General features: G+C 38.4%; 1 protein-coding gene across 1 annotated transcript in view; it reads right to left on the bottom strand.

Annotated features, from left to right (window-relative positions):
• Positions 1–21758, bottom strand: part of LOC149158794 (Putative N-acetyl-gamma-glutamyl-phosphate reductase) — a 233389-nt gene extending 211631 nt beyond the window's left edge. The window contains exons 1-2 of the mRNA XM_089436316.1: positions 21473–21758; positions 21061–21264 (exon numbers count right to left, since the gene is read on the bottom strand). Of these exons, the coding sequence (XP_089292442.1) occupies positions 21061–21264; positions 21473–21529 (261 nt within the window). The 5' untranslated portion in view covers positions 21530–21758. The remainder of the gene's footprint in view (positions 1–21060; positions 21265–21472) is intronic.
• Positions 21759–25639: the final 3881 nt, after the last annotated feature.

Here is a 25639-nt window from a genome sequence, read left to right as displayed (position 1 = left end):
TTGGGGCTTTGAGCATGTAATGGTGTTACCTCCCTAGGTAGAAGTGGTTAATAAACAACCCTATTAGGTGTTCCCAACCCCTAAAGGGAAGGACATGTCCAAGGTACATCCTTCAAGTGGTAGGTGTCATGTGGATAATGATGAGGTGGATGGGGACACAAGGGTCTCAAGGCCAAATGACATGGACTCAAGGGTGGTAATGATGAGGGATGTCCATGTATTTGGGTGTGTGGATGTAGGAGGGAGCAATTGTGCTACATGAGTTGCCCCGACCTTTGTTTTTTCACCCTTATTCATTTGCCTTTTGCTTTTTATTGATTTTTCTTTTATTTTACTGCTCGAGGCTCTAGGGGATGAGAGCATGATGTGTATGATATAGCAATGATTACCCTCCTTAAGGTGGGGCAGTTCATCGCCCACCAGGGGTTGGGACATACATGGGTTCCTTAATGATGTAAGGGGCACTCATAGGGCCCCTAGGAACCAAGGTGAGGACCATAATGATAAAGGGTAGAGCTCATGTTTGGCTTTTTCCCACATGCTAGATTTTATTGTCTCGGGCATCTTTTGCATTTTGTGGTATTATTTTCTTTTGTATGTAGCCATATTATGCTTTTATCTTCTTCTATTTTAGCTGCATCAACCTCTGGGGCATTGTTCTAGGCCCAACCCAAACATGTAGACAAGGGGAGGGGGATACCAGAGCCTTGTGGACCCAGAGAGGGAAGATGATGAAATAGGGCATGTAATGTGCGAAGGGGAGTGAAAAATGTGGAACAGGAAAATAGGACCGCACTACCAAAATTAGGGTTTCCCAAGTAGTGCCCATCCTAAAGCTACAAGCCAGTAGGGGAGATCCCACGAGACTAGGGTTGAGGATTAACCCCCCAGTTAAGGTGAGGGAACAAGACTACAGTCAAAACCCTTCCTCCTTCCAAGTCACCCAATAATCCATACCCAAGTGTGCCCTATAAAAACCAGCATAAGCACCTAGTTGCATAATGAAAAATCATACCTTTAGGATTGGATGGCCCACCTTCAAACATACGATCTTGACAGATGGGCGAGGGGACATATGACTAGCTCAGGGAGCAGAGACATCTAGCATAATATCAGCTACATTGGTGGTTGTAAGGGACTGCTAGTTGTCAGCTGAAGACAAATCTAGGAGTTAAATCCTCTTGTGGGATCACCCGCTGGTGGTGGGTAACATCTGGCTCCAACTGGGACATGAGCTCTTTGTGGAGTGCACGAACCATGTACTTAAACAGGGAGGTCATGGGAACACCAACAATTCTTTGGGACCGTAGACCTATTATCTTGCACATCACAGACAAACATTGGAAGCATCAGTGTTGGGCGTACTTTAATTGCCCAAGTTTTCGTCAAATAATAATAAAATAATACAGGAAATAAAACCTACTTTAAATGCAAATCTAATCTCAATGCATCTAATCTAGCATGAGAACATGATATGATGATGTTAGCTATGCAAAAATCAATATGAAATGCATCCTACTCTAACATGCATATAATATACAATGTCAAGTATCAAGGAAAGGGGTGATACGACTAGCTTTGACGGGGTTTGGCCAAAGCTCATCATCAAGTCTAGCAATATAGTAATATCCCTCACCAACCCTACCATGAATCTTGACAGGCACAGGGTTCTTGTCAACCAACACTACATCCCCAACCTTAAATTCCTTCCTAGGCTTTTGCACACACTTCTTATGCTTGTGGTCCTTAGGGTCAGGTCTCTTAAGGATGCAAACTTCTTGGGAAGGAAGAACAAGACTGGGATCCTTAGTCTCAGCCTTCAGGCAACCTATCGAGATATGGGAGAAGGCCAAGCTTTTCTGCATGAGTTGGATATAATGGCTCCTTGTAAAGGATGAATGGGGTTCCATCAGCCTGCAAGATAGTGGCATAAGATAGATCCATTTGGAGTTGACTATCCATAGTAGCACCCCATTTTCTAGACAACAACATCCCCCACACATCTGGTATATCAATAACAACAACATCCATAAGCAAAGATATGTCCTCATTCATGGCTAATGTTACCTTGAGATCTTTGATGAGGTCTTCAATGGGGATGGATCTAGAATCGAAACCACATACATTCTTATACTTGTGGGTAATGCTTAGATTGAGTTGTTTCATGACTTTTAATGGCATTATATTGGTGGAAGCTCCAGAATCCAACATGCAATTGTGGAGGAGAAAATCGTTTAAAGTTACATTCAACAGGAATGGTTCATGACCAAGATTAGTCTTAATGAAGTGCATGTTTAGTAACATGATTGGTGGATCATCTTCCTCAAGCCCTAAAGCTTTCTTTGCTCGCCATCTTTGGGACAGGATCTTCACAATCTCTTTTATTGGAACCTGCATACTCATCTTACTTATAGCAACACACACATCAATGTCAAGCTCAATCTCTTTATCTTTGGCTTTGTGCTTGGGTTCCCCTCTGGGAGGGTCATTTATGGTGTTATCCTTCTTAGGAGGATCCTTCCTTGAGGGTTCCTTAGAGGGAGATCTTTTCCTTTTTGTGTGAAAGTTTCTGAATCTAACACATCAAAAACCCCTACTGCAATATTTGGTTTATTATCTCCTACTTGTTCTTTACATTGACAAGTTATTTAATAACATAAACATCGAAGTAAACACAATTGCAGCCTTCACAAATATACAGATCAACAGTTGAAATAAACTGAGACAACACAAGGGACACCGTTATTTTTGGACAATCGTCCCCGGAAAAACCCAATTCGGGAAAACCAGTGCAGCATATATGAGGGTTTTATTATTAAGCAGATTTATAAATACAACTAGGGTGCCAGGAATGGCTCACCTTTCAAAGGATATCCTTGGCAGTAGTACCTCTCTCCGGAGACAAATATTCTGGCAAATCAGCAACCAGATGATCAACCCCACAGTGACTCTAACTGTTCCTTGTGCTGGACAGCAAAAGCTGCTCCAAACACTCCTCTGGAACTGCGTCACCCTCTCTCGGTTGATCTACTCTCAGTCTGCCCCACAGAACCTCCTCAGCGCAGCCTCTTCAGCCCAGCGTCAGCCTCTACATCCCTTTGCATTGTCTGCGTCAGCCTCTGCGTCCTTTGTGTCTACCTCTACGGCTTCTGCGTCCTTTGCGTTGACCTCCTTAGCCTCTATGTCAGCCCTTCTTGGGCCTACGCTGCCTCTCTGATATGTATTCTTCAGCCTTGGATCGAAATCCCTTGCTGAACTGCCCCTCACTGCAACTAATCTCTAACTCGACTTCCTCAGCAAACCCAGCCCCGGAAAATCGAATTTTTTATCTCCCTTGTTGTGTCTCCAACTGACCCTCAAGCCTCCTCTTATACTTTTCGTGTTGACAATTCAACGGCCGAGATTAAGTCCCTAATCGACGACTAAGATTAGATCTGAATTGATCCTCGTCTCTTAGAACTTTCTCACCCATTTTATATTAATCCACATTAATATTTTAATTTTCCTAAGTTTAGACTTAGGAACCCCATTAAAAATATTAATTATTTTAATATCTCTTCATCCGGGTGGAATTTCTCCAAACGATTTCTGGGTCTTGGAGATCTCATGTGCCTTAGCCTCTCCACCAATTTTCATGGCTAGAGCACATCCGATGCTATCCAAAAACAACGTTTTGGACATTAGAGCTTGAGGAAGGGTCTTTGTCATTTTTTCTAGAATATTGGACCCCTTTGAATCTTCCAATACCATTGGCATTCAATATAGGCTCCTCCCTTTCGTCTTTAAGCTTAACTTCACTAATCAAAGGATGTGCATATGTATCACCTAACATAATGTTGAAAGCTTGGGTTTCACCAACTACATTCATTTGCTCACCTCCCTCCTCATCTTCACTCTCTTCGCTAGCATTATCACTTTGATCATCCTCAAAAGATGAATCTTCTTGTCCCACAGTATTGGTTGGAGCCAAGGTATTGGGGACATTGGGTGGACCCTGCTTGCCTTCTTCATTATGTTTCTTGACAAAGGGTTTGTTCTTTGGGATAAAGGTGGATTTTTGTCCCTTTTCAAGAGCGGTGAATTTGTTCATATACAATCTATCCCTAGTACTAATATCTTCATATTATTTATCAAATTTCTTAAGGGCCATGACTAGGGTTTCCTTAATCTGATCCTTACACTTGCTCCTTTTGGTTTCAACCTTAGCCCTAGGGAAATTGAACATTTCGAGTAGAGCAGCATTTAAGTTTTGTTCAACCTTAATGACTATCTCCTTCCCTTCGGCAAGAGTATTGAGTTTCTTATCCTTAAGTTGATGTGTCAACTTTCAAGCGCCCTCCAACGCCTTTGATCAACTTATCCAAAAGTTGGTCTTTGGTGGGTTTCAGGTGATCAAGGATATCCTTAACAATTCTGTCAAATATCTAGATAAATTCCCTAATATTTTCATCATTTTTATTTTTCAGGTGATAAAAATTTTCAAGGATATAACCTCCATCAGCATTAGAGGCCCATCTCTTCTTGAAAACATCTTCAAATTGGTCAAAGTCACTAATGTTGGCTGCAGGAAGACTAAGGTACCATTCATTCCTCTTGAAGGTCAAAGCAAATAACATCATCTTTATATTCATCATTAATCCCTTGAAGGCCAACTACCCAAAAGAAGTTTTCTACATGGATTTCAGCACTTTCGTCAGCACTCCTTTTGAACTTTGGTAGCCACTTAGTATACTTCTCAAGCAAAGGATCAGCAATACTACTAAGGTTCGAGGTTCAAAAGCAGCTAAATTCCATCTCTTAGGCCTAGGGGCATTAGCTTAATTTTGATTTTGATTTCGATTTTGGTTTTGGTTAGTGTTGGTATTCATATTGTCAAGAAAGAGGTTCCTCTCAACAAGAAGCAAGTGCTCTTGTTGATTAGCCCTCTTAGTTTTCGCCCTGGTTATAGGAGCTATGATTTCTTCATCGTATCTTTTGTCGCTAGGTAGTTTAGGAGTCGCCAGAAGAGGATCTATATTGTCGCTATAAGAATCACCTCTTCAAATATTGAACCAAGGAGGTAGACCTGCTTCCTCCCCAACAATGACGCCAAAAATGTTGCCACACAATCTAGTAGGGGTCCTAGGAGGGATACCTAAGGGGCAACTACTAGACCAAATGACAACAATGGGACAAAGACCCACTGTCACCTCAATCAGTGTCCCCTTCTCTTTACAGACTTTCATCAATGGGAGGAGTCCCGGTATGAAGGAAATCACTTATAATGATGGAATCAATGATAAGTAATTGAGTATTTTCCAAGGCCATTCAAAGGAGAGGCTCAATTATGGCATGATGAAATAAAATCTCCCCAAGAAAGACATAAGAGGGGAGTCAAGACCTAGGGTTATGGATATTCAATAATAATGAGTATATCTAGGATCAAGACTTCCAAGGTGAGGGAAGACCTCTCTAGGGGCTTTGCAAGATGATTCTTTTTCAAAATAGGGTTTTTGCTCCACTAGAGAGACCTAGAAAGAAATCCAAGCAAGACCTAGGATTTTGGAGTAATCATGGGAGGAAATCCTCTAATATGATCACTAGGTCAAGCTTAGGATCAGAAAGGGTCAAGAATGATTTATTTTTCTTGAGCTATATGTGCAAATGACCCTATAGAAGACCACCAACCATAAACGTTCAATATGAGCTTCAAAAGATGTAGCTAGGGCTTGAGTTTTCTTGCAAACCGACCATGGGAATTGCTCCGAACTTGGAGGGCCAGTAGAGGAGACACCAGCACAGAAACATATCCAAATGGATTTGCAAAACCAACCCTATAATGTAACTCGCAAGCAAGCCTAGCTAGCCATCTAGGGTAGGGGTAAAAATTTTGAAAAAGGAGAAAAAGAGGAGCACGCTGATCACCAAATTTTCTTTGACTAGTGCATTACCCTTGGGCTATGGAGTCTATGTGATTCGAAATTCGGCTAAATTCTCTTTCAAGGAGGTTAATAAGTGATGCCCTAGCACCTACCTTTCAACAAATACCCATCCAAGGTCTATGGACTTTAATAGAAGAAAAGCAAATTTCAATCCACTAAGAACATTCACCAAATTGTTATCAATAAGTAACATGTGCAATTAAACAATTCTAGCAATATTTACAATGATATTCAATAAATTAGGGCACAAAAGAACTAGCTAGATGCAATAATTCCACACATTAGACATTTTTCATGAAAAATCTTCAACAAAATTTACTTGCAAGCAATCCAAGATCAAGAAAGTAGCTCCAAGAGAAAATGAGTTTAGCTCCCAAAAATATCGAAATGCATCAAAAGAGCTCCAACAAACATCCAAAGAAAAAGTGTGAAATTCTCAAGAGAGAGATAGATCCAAGTGTGATGATGATGTTTGATATAAATGAGGCTTATCTTTATTTATATGATCCTCTTCTAATTCTAATTAGCCTAAGACGCCCCTAAAAATATTTTAATGTGCAAAATAACATAACTTTGGTGACAAGCCCACCAAATAGCTCATAAAGTGTAGAATAAGCCATCCAAAATGAAGCCAAAATGATGAAACAATGGTGTAGGAGGGTCATTGGAAGGCCTAATCGAGTCCTCAAGGTTCCATGATGAAGAAGAGGGCTCCATGAATGATGGTCAATGGGGTGGCCCTTTGATCTCCAAGTAAAACATCATGTGTTGCTCCAAAGTGGCTCTGGGGCACAAGTAGTGGTCTCATGGGTCTCCTGGTGTAAAATAAGCATGTAGACTGCTCCAAATGAGGGCACGGAATATGGTGCTTGCCCTCCCATGTCTCAAGGATGAGACAAACCTCCTCTGGGCCTCGAATCAGCTGCCAAACCTTGTATATACTGTAAAGTCGGTTGGGGGCACTACTGGTCCAAGTGCATCATCTCTCATATAATGGGGGCAATGAATAAGTTGTTGAAGGTGTTGAGGTTGCCCATGGCATGAGATAATGCTTTGTCACATGATGGAAACCCATGGCTCCCAAAGCATCCCCTACAAGTGTCAATATGATCCTTTGGTGGGCTTGGACCCCATTTAAGTTGCCCAACCCATGATGAAACCACCTGCCAATCCTACATAAGATGTAATGCATCTCCTCACCTTCAAGTGCTATAATTTATTAGTGTAATTGAGTGAATAAGTTTGTTAATCAAGGGCAAAAATGGAGACTTCATAGTGGGTTTTTCTTTTAGATTTGGGGCTTTGAGCATGTAATGGTGTTACCTCCCTAGGTAGAAATGGTTAATAAACAACCCTATTAGGTGTTCCCAGCCCCTAAAGGGAAGGATATGTCCAAGGTACATCCTTCAAGCGTTAGGTGTCATGTGGATAATGATGAGGTGGATGTGGACACAAGGGTCTCAAGGCCAAATGACATGGACTCAAGGGTGGCAATGATAAGAAATGTCTGCATATTTGGGTGTATGGATGTAAGAAGGAGCAATCGTGGTACATGAGTTGCCTCGGTCTTTGTTTTACACCCCTCTTCATTTGTCTTTTGCCTTTTAATGATTTTTCTTTTATTTTACTACTCACAGCTCCAGGGGGATGAGAGCATGATGTGTATGATATAGCAGTGATTACCCCCCTTAAGGTGGGGCAGTTCATCGCCCACCAGGGGTTGAGACATACATGGGTTCCTTAATGATGCAAGTGGACACTCATAGGGCCCCTAGGAACCAGGGTGAGGTCCATAATGATAAGGGGTAGAGCTCATGTTTGGCTTTTGCCCACATGCTAAATTTTGTTGTCCCGACTATCTTTTGCATTTTGTGGTATTATTTCCTTTTGTATGCAGCCATATTATGTTTTTATCTCCTCGTGTATCTGCATCAACCTCTGGGGTAGCGTTCCAGACCCGACTAAGACATGTGGATAAGGGGATGGGATACCAGAGCCTTGTGGACTAGTGGTCATGTGGACACAGAGGGAAGATGATGAAATAGTGCATGTAATGTGTGGCAGGGAGTGAAAAATGTGGAACGGGAGAACAGGATTGTGCTACCAAAATCGGGGTTTCCCAAGTAGTGCCCATCCTAAAGTTGCATGCTAGTAGGGGAGATCCCACGGGACTAGGGTTGAGGATTAACCCCCCAGTTAAGGTGGGGGAACAAAACTACAGTCGAAACCCTTCCTCCTTGCAAGGCACACAATAATCCATACCCAAGTGTGCCCAATAAAACAAGCATAAGCACCCAATTGTATAATGAAAAATCATACCTTTAAGATTGGATGGCCCACCTTCAAACATACGATCTTGACAGATGGGTGAGGGGGCATATGACTAGCTCAAGGAGCGGAGACATCTGCACAATATTGGCTACACTGGTGGCTATCAGGGGTTGTTGGCTACCGGCTGAAGACAAATCTAGGAGAAAAATCCACCTATGGGGTCACCCACTGGTGGTGGGTAATAAGACTATCTTGTACCAGATTCTAATAAGCTGTTGGTATGTACTTCTAACTTCATTCTTACGGATATATGAAGAGTACTTTGTTGTCCAAACTTTGTGTACTTGCAGATCTGATTTTCAGTTTGTATTCTCATGGTGATTGAGTAGTTTCTAGTGCTGGTTATGTATGCCAATTTAACATAACAGTGAGCAGATTCTGTTGAGTGATTTAACACGTGAATAGAAGCTAAGAGGGCAGGTTCGTGGCTGTAACAGATCTGTTATTTATAGGCTATTTTCAAATCTGTTACATGATGGAGACTGTGCCCTTAGGCTGGAAACATGGCTCCCATTCATTCGGTGTTTATCCTTCTTCAGCTGCCTTAGCTGGACAGAAGTGAAATATCTGTCTAGCTGTAATACATATTTCAGATTCAGCCTTGAAGCTGAAAAGTTCACACAAAATAGATCCAGGAAACCTCAAGTAAATGAGGTGAAATTTCTGAATTTCCCTTAAGAACAGATTTTCAAAATTTCTATACCCTGTTGTGGCCGCCTGTGTCAATTACTAGACAAGGCATCTATATAAAAGGGTGCTGAGATAGATCCCAGGGAGAGAAAGGATATGTAGTGGTAGAAGCATATATTATTAGTCATTCTGAAATATAGGCATATTTGCAATAGTATCTATCTTTGTTATTGGCTATTAATTAATATTTAAAGAGTATGTCAATATACTTTGAAAATCTTTGAGGATGAATGTGTGAATGCTTTGTGCTTTGTTCCTATTAATGATCTGAATTTATTTCATATTTGCAATAGTATCTATCTTTGTTCTTGGCTATTAATTAATATTTAAAGAGTATGTCAATATACTTTGAAAATCTTTGAGGATGAATGTGTGAATGCTTTGTGCTTTGTTCCTATTAATGATCCGAATTGTGTTTAACCATGACAGGTGATTTTGGGTTGCAAGTTGCAACATGTAACATATTACTTGGCTTGCATAACTTGCATACACTATATCAAGTGTCTGATTTGAGTCACACAAATTCTCCCAACAAAGCAAAGCTTCTCTTCTCATACATAGCTTTGGAAAAGAAACTTTCCGCTCATCTAGGCATTGTTGCACATTATAATACCAGCCTAGATCCATCTTAACACCGGATCTATCAAGCGCCGAGAGGGATCAAATCTCTCAAGGTGCAAACCTATTTTTTGAGTGCAAAACTTGAGGAAAGGTATGCACCTCGAGAGATTTGATCCCTTTGGCGCTTGATAAATCCGGTGTTAAGATGGATCTAGGCTGGTTCTAGTCATATGCGGCCATACAAAATTTGTTGAACATCTAATTATTTTGATCATTTAAAATATGCTAAATATGTCTTAGATTAATTTGGTCAATTAAATTTAAAATTTGCTTAGTTGCCTCAGTTTGTTGAAATGAGAGAGACTGTTAGTAACTTGAATGATGAAAAATCTGTTAGTAACTTGAATGATGAAAAATGATGAAATACAAATTTTGAGTGCAAAGTGTCAATGTAACAATTTTGATACATAAAAAATGTGAATACTAAGAATATAGTCAATTACAAACAATCTTCATTGCAATCAATCTGAAACTATTTTCTTCTACTGTTCCTATTGTCACACCTATTAGTTTTTCCATTTTCTCATATCGATCATATGAAAAGAGTAGTTGAAATCATAGACCATTCAAATATTTAACTCGACCTACTGTAGTAAACAACATACCTTGTCTCGGTTGCTCTCCAATATTAATAGTAGTTTTCTCCATAGTCAATCATTGTGATTTATGGAGTGTTAAACACCAAATAATTTTCAATGGTAGTTATTTTCTATTACTGCGTTTGAATGCAAAGTAATTAACAATGTTGAATGATGGAAAATGGGAATAATAAGAAATTAAAATGTACCCAATTATAAATAGTTTATAGTTTCAAGAAGTAAACATTTGGGGTAAGCAAAAATTTTATTTAGGATGAAAATTCAAGTATTGTATTTATGGTTGAATAATTTTTATATGCTTACATTGAGAGAGTGTGTGTGTGTTTTGGGGGTGAGAAGCAGAGACAAGGGGAGATAGAGATATAAATGGGGGGAGCGTGAAGAAGAGAGAGGCAAAGACGGGGAGGGAGGAAGAGATATATATATATATAGAGAGAGAGAGAGAGAAATGTTAGAGAGAGAGAGGGAGAGAGAGAGAGATAGATAGATAGATATAGAGAGAGGGTGTGTATGTTTAGGGGTTGAGATAGAGAGATAGAGAAGGAGGGACAATGGGAGATAGAGATATAGATGCAGGAGGTATAGATGTGTTTACACTAAAATCAATGCACACTATTAATCTAATTACTTTGAAATTAATGTACATCATACATCTTGTTGCATCAAATCAGAAATCAACATCTACACTAAAATCAATGCATGTAGTGCAAACAATCAAATAGGATTAGAAATCAACATCTATACTGAAATCAATGCATCTAGTGCAAGAAATCAAATAGGATTAGAAATCAATATCTACATTGAAACCAATGCATCTAATGCAAGCAATCAAATATGAGTAGAAATTAACATCTACGCTGAAATCAATGCATCTAGTGTAAGGTATTAAATATGATTAGAAATCGACATCTACACTGAAATCAATGCATCTAGCGCAAGCGATCAAATAGGATTAGAAATCAATATCTACACTAAAACCAATGCGTCCTGTGCAAGCAGTCAAATAGAAGTAGAAATCAACATCGACATTGAAATCAATGTATCTAGCGTAAGGTATTAGATAGAATTATAAATCGACATCTACATTGAAATCAATGCATATAGTGCATGTGATCAAATAGGATTAGAAATCAACAACTACATTGAAATCAATACATCTATTTTAGTGAAAATCTAAAATATTCATGACTTTCTAGATCTAACTTCTATGTTTGTATTTGTCTCTGTGAGACTCTTTCTTCTTCCCTCTCTCTCTACCTTCCATTTTGTGTCTATCTACCTCCCCCTCTCCTTCTCTCTCTTCCCCTCCCTCTCTCCCCCGTCTCACTCTATCTACCTCTCCCTAACTTTCTCTTCTTTCCTCTCTCCCCCTTCCATCTATATTTATACCTCCCTCCATCTCTCCTTATTTGTCTCTCTATCTCAACCCCCTAAACATATGTCACACACACTCTCTCTCCCCATATCTATCTATCTATCCATCTATCTCTCCCTCTTCCTTTCCCTCTCTATATCTTCCCCTTCTCTCTCTCTCTCTCTCCCCCCCGCCCCATCTATATCACTATCTCCCATTGCCTCTCCTTCTCACCCCCAAAAGATACACACACACTCTCTCTCTCTCCATCTCTCCCTTGCCACTACCTCTCCACCTTTCTCTCTATGTCTTTCTTCCCCTTCCAACTCCATCTCTTTCTCCCCCTCTCTCTCTCCTCTCTCTCAAGTCCTCTCTCTTTTTCCTTCCTCTCTCTCCCCTTCTCTCCCACCTCCCTCTGTCTCTCCCCCATCACACACACACTCTCTCTCCACCCTCCAACTCTGTCACAATCTCCCTCCCTCTCTCCTTCTCTCTCCCCCCTCCATATCTATGTCTCCCTGTCTCTCTCTCTTCCCCTTCTTTCCCTATCTTTATCCTCTCCTTTTCTCTCTCTTCCCTCGTCTCCTCTCTCCCTCATTCCATCTTCATCTCTCCCTTGTCACTCCCTCTCTTTCCCCCTCCAAATCCATCTCTCTCCCTCCCTCTCTCCCCCTCCTCTCTCTCTTCCTTTCTCTCTCTCACTATGTCTCTCACCTCTATGTCTCTCTCCCACACTTTATTCCCCCTTCCATCTCACTCTCTTTCTTAAATATGATCCCATTGTATTGTATTTAAGAAAGTATCTAAATTAATAAAAAAACATAATTGGTTGTAAAATATTAAACCTATATTTTGGATCAACCATGTTAAAAAAAAATACAATAATAATCACGCACTATCTTTCCTCTATCATTGTTAATCACTTTTCTTTCTCACTTTGCTTGGATCCTTGGTTAAGATGCATCTATCCTAGTTCATTATAATATTATTTATATTATATAAATTTCACATATGTATATATAAAAGTATTCTCATTTTTTAATTTATTAAAACCTCCATTTAATCTCTATGAAAATATTGTTAATAGTCGTGAGAATGGAGGGTTTATATATACCTAAAAAGTAATTATAACCTTTTTGCTCTTAGATTTAATTAAAAAATGTTATAAAATTAAATTAAAATAAAATATTTGTAAAATATTTTTATTTTTAAATAAGTTATTGTTTTTGGGCATGTGGTATTGATAAGACATGGTATTGACCCATGGTATTGTAACAATTAAAAGCCTAGATCCATAACATAATAATCAAAAGTCTAGATGGCCCATGGTATTATAATTTTCTTCCCTCCTCTCCCTCTCTATCTTTCTCTTGTGGGCATTGGCCCATGGTATTGTATAAAACCCTACTTAGAAGTTAATAATATCCATGGTAAATATTCATGATTAAAAATCTTGTCATATTATAAATATTAAGTTTTTATCCGCTTATTAATTAAATTTATAGATGGAACACATTTATATTAATTGTTACAAATATATTGATTACATAAAATATAATATTACAATATTATATGTTACCCAATATTTATAACCACTCTCACCTAATACATAGTGGCCAGAGGTGGGCAGGAATACTAATTAAAATGTAATATTATTAAAATTTAACCAAAAATTTTAGGTCACACCCCACCCTAAATATTACATTCTACTCAATATTTCCCCTCACTCCTACTAATTTTATTGAGCACCTTCCATTATATTGAGTTTACCTTCCTACAACCGAAAACCTGAAATTTACCTAATTATTATTATTACAGTATTATAGAAATCACACAACCGAAAACTTGAACGCCACGAAATATAAATTTACCAGGTTATTATTATTACAAAAATCACACGACAGAAATCCTAAACGCCACGAAATTTACCTAGTTATTATTAAGCAAATGATGAAATCTACAGTTTGTATGTATGGCCCATGGGTAATATAAGCCTGTAATATAATGCGTAAGGATAACTAAATAGGTGGACACAGTAGAGATACATGCGTGCACGATGATCTGAGAAGAAGAAAAAAGGCGTCGGTTTTCTGAAGCTTTTTGGTGTAGTCTGTGATAAATGGATATAGTGAATTAACATTGTATTATAATTGCATAACTGACATAGTAAAAAGTAAATAATTTTAAATAGAAATCACAACCAAAAACTTGAACGCAACGAAATATAAATTTACCTGATTATTATTATTACAGAAATCACAACCTAAAACCTGAACGCCACAAAATTTACCTCGTTATTATTACAGGATATGCCCAATTGAATCCTCCGCTTCCTTTACCTAATTTTATTTGTTATTCAATGAATAAGCTAATCAATCTCTTTTTAAATTGTATATATATTGTTTCCAAAATTGAGAATAACTGACATAGTAAAAAGTAAATAATTTTAAACAGAAATAACACAACCAAAAAACCTGAATGCAACGAAATATAAATTTACGTGATTATTATTATTACAGAAATCACAAGCTAAAACCTAAACGCCACAAAATTTACCTCGTTATTATTACAAGATATGCCCAATTGAATCCTCCACTTCCTTTACGTAATTTTCTTTGTTATTCAATGAATAAGCTAATCAATCTCTTTTTAAATTGTATATATTTCGTTTTCAAAATTGAGTTTGTTAATATTAGTGACACATTTTTTATTTTAATTAAAAAAATTAATTAATATTTTTATTTTAAAGTAGCGTTACACATATCTTCAGCATATACAATATATATTAGCCGACACATATATAGTAACGTTACACATATCTTCAACATATACAATATATATTAGTCAACACATATTTTTTTAATGTAACGTTACGTCACATAACAACATCTCCTTCATATTTTTTAATATTTTTTTAATGTAACGTTACGTTACGTGGCAACATCTCCCTCATATTTTTTTAATAATTTTTAATGTAACGTTACGTTACGTGACAACATCTCTCTCATATACTGGGCTGTAAAGCGCCTCTCAGTACAACAAGGCATGCTGCCTCGGCCAAATATTCAATTTAAGCACATCCATCCGGTTGTTGTAAGCAGGTATCCCCACCTTGATCTCCACTTTCAACACTAATTCCAAGTCTAGCAATGGTGGATTGGTAAAGGAGGAATTAGGTTAATGAAGGCCAATATTATATCTAAAGGATATCGGATCCATGCCATCTTGTAGTTATGAAATGATGCTTGTTAGAATCTATAACAATTGTGTAGGCCAAGAAAAATGGATGGACGACGATGGGTAAGCCAAGCATAATGGTTGTTCTCCTAGTCACACCACCATCGCAAAATCCCAACGTCAAGGGTTTTGGTTTTTGAGTAGTCATTGTCATGCATTGGCAGGGGTGATTGAGCCAACAAATAGAAACTTGAGATAACCATTGAACCGTCGTGCGTAGAGGTCGAGTTGAGTATTGTCTAGAGCCATCAAGTAGATCATCATGCAAGTGAGATGTTGTGTCGTCAAGCGACTGTTTCAAGTAGACCGTCGAACGAAGAGGTCACAATAGCTCAGGTTGTCAAGCCAAGTCGTGGGCTTGAATAGATAGTCGTTTTGTGGACAGGGAGAACAGGAGACATGGCAAAAAGGCGCTAGGGTTCCTCAAGACGCCAAGCCAAACCACAAATTTTGATCATGGGTTCCTATGAAGCTCGAGCAAAGAGTTTCAAATTCCAAGCAATCGTCATTGAGAAAACTAGGAACAACTACTAGGAGTTGTCGTTGTCAACAAGATTGAACTAGTTCATGTTAGAGGAATAATGGAGGGATCCCTTTTGTCAACCCCTAGTGACCAAGGGAAAATTTACAACCCCACATATATCGCCATGGAGCAGGATTTCTCATTTTGGACAGGTAAGGTTAAACATTTGCTACGACTCACTATAGATTAGCACCTCTTTCCCTCATGACACTTTGGATATGAAGGACACCACTCTTGAATGGGCATGGATGAGCCCCAACTCCACACTCTTCCTCCATTTTCGATCACTAGAGGATCAACTCAGAGCTCTCCAAGACAAGAGAAGACTAATATCACTCCCACCTACACAAGGTCTTCCTCAATGCTAGCCTCACCAAATCTAAGCAGGTAGAACTCAAGTTGTCTAGGGACCGGGTCATAGTTATGCAAAAGAAAGGGAAGTGGGTAGTAATCCAAGATCTCAAAGTTGTCATCCATGATTCAACTCCTCCAAGGTACTCTCCCCCTCGGACCAAATGACAATCTCATTTAGTTGAGGGAGAAGTTAGGGAGAGTGTGCCCACCATATCCATTAGCTATTGAAATTTTAATGGTGTAATTTGGTCTTCACTAGGTATGCTTTGTGATGCGATCAAGTCTCATGAACTCCTTTACCTCACATAGACGCATGCAAGCCCCATGTAGAAACCACAAACGATTCATGGGTATCACTAGGTGTGATCTTATTGATAGGAGACAAGGTCCGACAACATTGAAGGATCTAGGGGTGTTGCTTGTCTTATACAAGATTCTTTCTAGAGCAAGGTCACTTTGTTGTCATCAAATGAGCATGCTAGATTTTTATGGGCCAGTTCTATTAGCACAACGCCCTTCTACGAGATAGCTACATTACAGTTTACTACTTTCCCCCAACCTCATCGCAGTTGCACTTCACACGAATTCCAAGAGTGATCCTTTCCTTGATCTTTATGCAAATATCTCCCACCACTCCACTCTTGGCGATGTCATTCTTCTAGGTGACTTCAAAGCTCATAACAAAAAACTTCCAGGTTGCCTTACATGACAAAGCAAAGGACACACTTTGCCTCCAGGAGTTGGAACCAAAATCTATGCTCCTTCATAGGAGTTCACAACATAGTGACAGGCCCATCACAAGTTACGAGAGACATCTCTTACAGCTAGGTGAATCCCATGGCTTATTGATCCTGAATGGGCTTCCTTCCTTTCCAGGTTTTGGTGACTTCACTTGCTTCCCCCATTGTGGGGGGTAGCATTGTTGACGAAGTCTTAACCAACAAAGACCTTCTCCCACATACTCAGCACTTCTTAGTCTCTCGTATCCCCCTGACAGACCAGGCCCTCCTAACCTTCTCCCTCTCTACCTCATCTCCCTCTCTCCCCACCCCTCCATTTCCCACTTCAAGTCATTGGGCACAACCACAGCCAAATACAAGATGTTTTCCACTATCCTTGTGGAGGCAACATTTGATTCCCACCCCCACTCCACTCGTCAACATGCCCATAAATCTCCCCTGGCTCCTATCCCATGAACCATCGGTTCAACAATGAATGTAAATTCCTTCACAAATAGCTTCATCTCACCCTCATGCAGGACCCATCCTCCACCCCTTCCCTCCACAAAACCTACCATCAACTCCTTCGCCTAAAATGCGAACCTTTCTCTCCCAAAAGAGAGAGGAACTTTGTGGGGCCCTCTGCCACTTCTCGAAAGCCTTCTAGCATACTCTTTTCCCTACACACCACGCCATCCCACTTGAACTTCACCCCAGTCCCTGTTCTCCCACACAACCTCCCCTTATGACAATCTTGGACAACTTATTATGTGCATCCCCTCCCCCCTCTTCATGCCACCTTTTCTTTGAGAGGGACATCAGGAGAGCAATCAGAGCTATGACTATCAACAAAGCAACAGATGAGGAAGGGCTTCAAGCCGAATTCCTTATACATGGCATCCAGTCTCTTTATTCCTATATTGTTGATTTATTTTACCATGTGGTATGTTCAAACTTCCCCCTCCTGGAAAAGACACATTATTCATCCAATCCACAAGTCAAGGAGTAGCTCTGATTTAAACAACTACCGAACTATCATGGTGGGTCATACATTCTCCAAGTGTTACGCCACAGTGTTACACCAGTGGCTCTCTAGGGAGTTAGAGAATCGTCATCTTAAGGCTTGAGGACAAGCAGGTTTCTGGCCAAACTATCAGGCGATTGATCACATTTTCACTCTTCGAGCCATTATTGAGATGGCTCATCATCACCCTTCGAAGGTTTACAGTTTCTTTGTAGACTTCTAAAAAGCATTTGACATAGAGTTCCAAGGGAGGAATTGTTCCAAAGGCTCCACAACATTGGCATATCCAAGACCCTTCTAGTAGCCATGATGATACTATACAAGCCAGTTTGTCAACGGCCCAAGACGGCAAATGGCCTTTCCAATTTCAACCAAAGTACCATCAAGGTAAAACAAGGATGCCCCCTCCTTGCTGACCCTCTTCGGGATCTATATTGATGAGTTGGAGTCTTTCCTACATGAGCATATCCAAGAGGGGGATGGTTGTCTTCTACACTAGGTGTTGATTTTCCTCCTTTTCGTCGATGACTTGGTCTCGTTGGCTTCTACCTTGTAAAGACAAATTGATACATTGTCCATCTTTTGTGACCTTTGATAGTTAATGGTCAACCTGGGTAAAACCAAGGTTTTGGTCTTAAATGCATCAAAGAGATCTCTTATAGAATTACATTTCTACTACCGAGGTGTCAAGATTGAGATCACCATAGCTTACACCTACCTAGGGGTACAGTTTAGGGGGGCCTCTTTTCGATATGGGACAAGCCCTCCAGCCTCAACAGAATAAAGGATATGGTTCCTAGCCCTCATTGAGAGACAATGTTTCCTGAGCCAATGTCAGGGCATCGAGTCCAAATTCCACCTCACAGAGCCGATTATTAGACCCACAGTTCTTTATTGCTATGAAGTCTGGGGGTCGAGCTTGTTGCATACAGATTGGACCAACTTGGAGAGAGTCCAAACCCTGCTACTCAAACACGTCACCCGCTGTAAGCAGACAATTCCAGAACCCATTATTCAGGCAGAATTCAGTGAAGTCCGATGCCAAATTGATCAATGCGAGAGATGACCAGGAGTTGTGCCACAAAAATGCACACATGACACAACAGTTACAAAAACTGTATAAGCATTCACAATCATCTACTTTTGGCAATACTCAAGGACTCACAAATCAGACACACAACACAACAAACAATGGCATAATGCTTGGGAAGCAATAAACTTTGACTTTGTATAACATAGTGAAGAAACAACATAAAGTGAAGATTCTCTACCTATTGTACAAGGAATGATTAACTTAAATAACAACGCTGAGCATATATGAACCAGTTAGACTCTTGTCTATACATACACTATTTATGTTACATTAGAATATAATTTGATGGGAAAAGAAAAGACAAAGTCAATGTAGAAGACAATCCATAATGACGCTAGAATTGCATGAAAGCTTCTATTGCACCAATGTGTAACATGTTGTTCTGGCACACTACCGTTTGCAACTACTGTAATGAGAAGTTGTGTGAAACTGAAATGCTAGCATGATATGCATGTCAGCATGACTAGGTTACAACTCAATACTGTTGCAGCTGCACCACAGTGATCCAGCATTCTAGAACTCTGTTGCGCAATCTGCACTAATCTTTCTTGTACAGACACACATCTCGAAGCCGGCGGCCATGCACAATGTTTGCATGACCATACTTAAACAAAACTCCGCTAATTCTCTTCAGCACAATTCAAATTGTGTCCCAGAATTAGTCAGCTCTTCTCTTCCAGGCTCATGCATGAACTTGGCCACAAAGAAAAGCTTTGAAGAAGACCATGGAGAAAACATAACAAGGATTCGATACCATAACAAAACTTACACAAGCAAACATAGCAGAAGTTGAAACTTGAAACACAAAAAGAGAGCAGAAAACACACACAATTTTTAACTGTACATAAACATCACAAAATTTTATATACTTGTAGTACATGTGTGTGCCAAATTGGTCAATAGGATAAGATTGCCCAGATTGTAAAGATGGTAAATATAATCTTCAGAAGAAAGTAATCTCCTAGAGATTAAATCCATCCACATTTACTAATACGAAAATGAATGAGCAAACATAGGAGAAATTGAAATACAAAAAGAGAGCAGAAAACACACACACACACACAATTTTCAACAGGACATACACTTGGCAAAATTTCAAATTACACATGTAATTATATTACAAGCCTGTGCCAAATTGGTCGCTCGGATAAGATTGCCCAGAGTGTAAAGATAATCCTCAGAGAAAAGTAATCACCTAGAGATTAAATTCATCTACATTTAGTAATATGAGCATGAACTTAGGTGCAGACAAGGGCTTTGAATTAGATCAGGGAGAAAACATTACAAGGATTTGATACCCTAACCAAACTTATACGACCAAACGTAGCAGAAATTGAAACACAAAAAGGGAGCAGAAAACACACATACAATTTTCAACAAAGACTTTACACAATTTTACATTGTAGATGTACTTGTATTACAAGCCTGTGCCAAACTGGTCAATAGGATAAGATTGCCCAGATTGTAAGAATAATACTCAGAGAAAAGTAATCTCCTAGAGATTAAATCTGTTTATATTTACTAATATAATATTACGCACATCATCAAAAATACCTGTGGTCAAATATATAATGGGTCATGTGCCAAAATTAGACCTATGACACGAAACATAAAAAGCCAATAATAATGCTGATTCGACTTTGAGGAAATAGAGTGCAAAAGGCATTACAAGATAACCAAGAACAACCTCACACTGCAGCAATCCTAAGGACAGATAATTTCATTACATCAGGGATTCTGGGGACAGAAAATCTCAAGCATGGAACTATATCATGGAAAAACAAGATTGTATAGTCCAATTGACCACCATTTTCCAAATCAGGCTTAAAAATTGACAGATAAATGTATGCTTTTAATTATTTGTCAGGAAAGTGCAGCTGAGGAAAATGGCTGTCGAATAAATATTGTGTACATTTAGAAAAGTTATCATAAATAAATACATATACTCTCCATCAGGGTTTGATTAGATGACAAAGCATGGATGCCCTAGGGACACATTTAGCCTATCAAGGCCATATCACATATCAGCAGGCGCAAGTTTTAAGATTTTGGGCAACTTTGGAGAAATAGATACTACACACCCACAGCTTCTTAGTCAAAGAGGTCTTTCTAGAGTTTTGTAAGTCAGCTATATTAAAATGTAGTATTCCCAAATTGGGGAAGGGCACTAGAGTATTCTAAGTCAACTATATTACGTTCTCATATAGCCAGGCTGGGGAAAGCCATGCTTGAAGTGATAATAGGAAGCATATTTCTAGAGTGTTGTAAGCCACCATATTGTATTGTAGTATTCCCAGATTGGGAAGAAGCATCTCATAAAAAGAAACACTTATAAACTATGAGAGGAAACTAAAACATTTTTCCAGTGTTTTCTAAGACAGCTACATTGGAATGTGATATTTCCAGATTGGGAGAAAGCATATTCCAGATTTTAAAACATAAATAAACTTAAAAAACTATAAAAGGAAACGCATTGTATATTTTTTTCAGATTTTTAAGCATGTTTCAAATTATTAGAAAACAAGATATAACTTCAAAAATAAAATAAAATAAATGAAACACAGGCCGAAACTTCGTTGAAATAAACCTCGTACCTCTGAACCGGTGTAGCCACTGGCCCCAAGAACCCCTACACGAACAACTTCACCAGCTTTCTGCATCCCATGTTTCGAGGATTCCAATGTCCGGGGAGATGCAGCCACAGAAGCTCTAATGCCCTCAAATCTGATGTTTCCTTTTACTGATTGTTTGCAACAAAAATTAATGGAACTTCGCAGCTTCCAACTTGTATTCCCATCCTGAATGAAAGCGAGGTAAACTCGTTCACAATTAAATAAGCAAAAACCACACAATGAAACAATTGATGTGGTGTTTTAACGTTTTGTTTGCATTTACAGATTTTTACAGCCCGACATTAAAATCTTAATTTCAGGGTTTAAGGACTGTGACAAAATATCAGGATTTTTTAATAGAATATCGATCAGCAAAAGTGTAGAGCCAACATACATTAGCAAAAATGTTGGAGATCAAGTTAGCCGAATTGCAGGTAGTAGCCTCCATCATTCTCCGAGCGCCGAAGAGACAGTTAAGTGAATTTACAAATCCTTCACAACAAACGCAGAATGAAACACAGAATATAAGTCGAAGTGTTCTTTCTAGTGGCGGTCATTATCCAAAGTTCCCTCAGGATATATTATCAGATTGGAAAAGGACCAATGCCACGTGAAAATTGGTTTACAGAATCGAAGCCGTGTTAAAATTTCAAAAGTTAAAGTGGCGTAGGGCTCATTCTTGACATTATTGTACCCTTGACATTATTGTACCCTCAGTAGCCTAGAATCTTTTGGGACGGCTGTGCCTTTACGGGATTCCCACATTAAAATTAAGACTTTGCATAAGCTTGTCGCCTGGTGGCAATTTCACTAGTTTTTTTTTTTTTTTTCACATTACCACCTCGAGGAATTTATTTTATGGAAGTTTGAGCTAAAGCTTCAACCTTTAAATAAGTGTAAGAACTCTTATACCTAGTGCCATGGTGCACTTAATCACAATGCCTCACCATATTAAATGTATAGAACACCAAAGCTTATCCATGCAACACAGAATTCTATTGATTAAATTAAATGATTTATAAACTATTTTAATATTTTATTTAAATAGTTTAATAAGTTATTTTAATATTTTATAATAAATAAAACAGTAAAAAATAAATATATACGCAAATGATGAGTAAAAATATATATATGAAAATTTTCACCAAATATTTTTAATAAGAAATATAAAACAAAAATATGTATTTAATTTTTATATCTTTTAAATATATTATTTTTATATCTTCTAAATAATTAGTATATGATTTAATGTTATTTGATTATTTTTATTTAATTATATATAATAATAATAATTATAATATCTATTTTTAAGGTCACAGCCAAGCCAGACACTAAATTGGTGTATGAGACCTTGTTTGTGGGACAAGGGACCCACCTCTGTGCAGCGATTTGACTGCTAAATCTATGAAGGCATACATACTCTACCCCCCTCTGGTTTTGAACCTGTGAACTCGTAGGAGGAAACACATGTTCTTAACCATTAGGCCCACTCAAGCTGTATATTAGAATTTTAATATACAATTTTTTTTGAAAGTGAAATTATCTGTTATGAGTTTCTTCATTTTAGTACATATGTATTTTATCATTAGCATTGGTTAGTTAGTTATATCAATGTATCCATATCACCTACAATCGCAAAAAGGCAAGGAGAATGTGGAAAGAATCAAACAAATATAACATAAAGCCCAAAGCTTACAAGCAGATATTAAGAAAGAAAAAGGTTGATTTCATGGCCTCAAGGAGGGAAGAACCAATCTTCCTTGCGAAAAATAACCCCAAATTATTTTGGAAGGAACTCCAACCAAGAAAGATGCAAACTGAAAATAGTATTACAGCTTCCAAGTGGTTTGACTATGCAAGACAACTTTATGAGCAGGATGCCAAGGTTGACCCTCCCCCCTTGGTCAACATTGATATTGAACTCTTCATGGTGCAAGACGTAGAGATGGGTGTTGGTAAAGCAAAAGACTTAGCTAAACCCCAAGCAGAGTATTTAAAGTGGGGCTTAAAAACTCTTGCACCCTACATTACAAAAAAAATCAACAACATCATACAATAGGGGTTCCTCATAGATTGGAGAACTAGTCTGGCAATACCTTTTTTCAAAAGTGGTGACGTCAATAATCCCTCGAATTATAGGACCATAATGATAAACTCCTTGTTTGCAAAGTTATTTGGAAGAATGGTAAAAAATAAAATCAACACCAAGTGGGCAAAAGAAAGAGATAAACATGCTAAAGAGCAAGCAGGTTTTAGACCTAAATATTCCACATTTGATCATGGTATAGCTTTAAGCCACATCATTAAAAAAGTTTGGGAGAAAAAAGAAGTTTTTTGTTGCTTTGTTGATTTCAGAAAAGCCTTTGACACGGTTCCTAGGGATAAGCTTTGGCACAGAATGAAGGAACTTGGGGTTCCTAGGCATTTGAGAGCAATTGTGCACAGGCTGTATGAAGAGGTGAAAGTCAAAATTAGAACTTCAACAGACATTTCTAAAAGTTTAGAAGCGATATCAGGGCCATGCAAGGTTGCCCATTGTCTCCTACCCTTTTTGGTTTATATATCGACAAGCTTGGAGAGTGGTTGAATTTGCAAGGGCGTGATGGTATCCATTTGCAAGTTTGTTATAAGGATTTTTTTATATACAGGTGACCTTATTATGATTGCTCAATCTACACTTGGTTTGCAAGAGCACTTACTTTCCCTTGAGCATTTTTGTGGAAGAGTGGGGATGCAAGTCAATATTAACAAAACGAAAGTAGTGGCTTTCTCTAACAAAATAAAACATAACCAACATAAGTTCTACTTTGAAGACAACATTCCGGAAGAAGTTGCGGATTACAAATACCTCTTAATTAACTTCAACAAAAATTTAAGTTGGGATTGTTGTAGAAAGAAAAGAACTTTGGGGGATTGGAAAGCATTTTACGCTTTTCAAAATAGGTGTAGAGAGACAAAGTTATGGGACTGGAAATCACTCTAACTCCTTTGGGCTTTTAGTGATTCTGATGATTCTCTACAGTTATGAACTATGGGCCAACAGTACATCTGACATGCAGTGGACACAAATTGAGAAAATTCAGAAGCGTTTGATTACAAATAAATTCAAAATTTAAAGTAAAATTCCTTATGTTATCTTATTAAGTGAAACATGGTTGCTCCTATTGAAGCAATTGTTATGGTGCGAGTCATAAGATATTTAAAAAAAATTGAGCAAATGGAAGAGGGAAGATGGCCTAAGGTTGTCTTTAATGACATATTGTGCAAAAGAAAGAAGACTTGGATGCGACAAAATAACAATTGGTTTAGTAAATGGGGTATTTGCTTGAACATGTGTCCCATAAACAGTAAAGAGATCAAATATTTTGTTATAGATAAGTTCCACAAGCGTATTTGGGATAAGGAGCTAGGGAGAAAGAAAGAGTACCATAGTGATGAGTTTAATCCCGCTCATAATCATCAACAAAAAGCATACATAGGGGCCAATATTTCTTGGAGACCCAAAATTCTATTGCTTAGTTAAGGACTAATTCTCATCAACTCTGTTGTGGAACAGGGCGCTGGAAAAGGCCAAAAGAAGTGTGGGAGGAAAGAGTATGTATTTTTTGCTCTTCCAGAAAAGTGGAAATAGGAAAACATTTCATTTTAGAATGTGAGGCCTTCAAAGACACCAGGGAAAGTTATGCATATATTCTTATAGCTAGCTATTGGGATAATCTATTCAGCGAGGGGTTTGTCGAGAAGCTGGGAGCGTTTATTGTGAGGCTTCACATGAAAAGGGTTGTTGAAAAATGTAACTAGGTTTAGTCTTCATAATTATATTTGAGTCATAATAAAATGTACTTATGAAAAAGAATGAAAAGAAATTTTATTATTATTATTATGACTTATTAAAGCATGGGTTTCATGCTTGGGTCATCATGTTTTAGGCTAAAGTCCCCATTGAGGACTTCTAGGATTTATTTTGAGTTAATAGAGTCATTGTACATTTAAAGAGATCCTTCTTGGGCTTTTGAATTGTGTAATTTTTTAGTAAAAAATGAATTATGTCACCTCCACGCCAAGTCGGCCTCAATAAAGGTAATTTGACCTCACCAAAATCTTATATATTGAAGCAATTCGATTCATTTGGAGCACAATCACACACATAAGTTCGATCTCCTAGAAGAAGCAGTGAAAAAGTTCAAAGTTGCAGTGGAAGAAGGAGAATAAACGGATCAAAGGTTTTGGGCTATCTCTCTCTCTCAAATGTGTTAGTTTTTGGGCTACAACATCAAGGTCTAAGTTCTGTTACAGCATCAAGGTCGAAGTATGACATCAAGGTCGAAGTACGACATCAAGGTCAAAGTACAACATCAAGGTCAAAATGTTGCTCCAAGGTAGAAGTGATGCTTCAAGGTCGAAGTTGTTGCATTAAGATCGAAGTTGTTAGGTCGAAGATACCACTGCATCGAAGTGTTGTTGCTACTACTGCTGCATCTAGGTCAAAGACAATACTAGAAAGTGATCATCTGCTGAAAAATGAAAGGGTTGACTTGGTGTGGAGGAAGTCTGTGTCTAT

The sequence above is a fragment of the Pinus tabuliformis genome, chromosome 5_2 (assembly GCF_031772625.1).
Source record: "Pinus tabuliformis cultivar Carrire ecotype Pingquan chromosome 5_2, CPIR1, whole genome shotgun sequence".
Lineage (NCBI taxonomy): Eukaryota > Viridiplantae > Streptophyta > Pinopsida > Pinales > Pinaceae > Pinus > Pinus tabuliformis.
The sequence above is the reverse complement of the archived record's forward strand: the minus strand, read 5'-3'. Positions and strand labels throughout refer to the sequence as shown.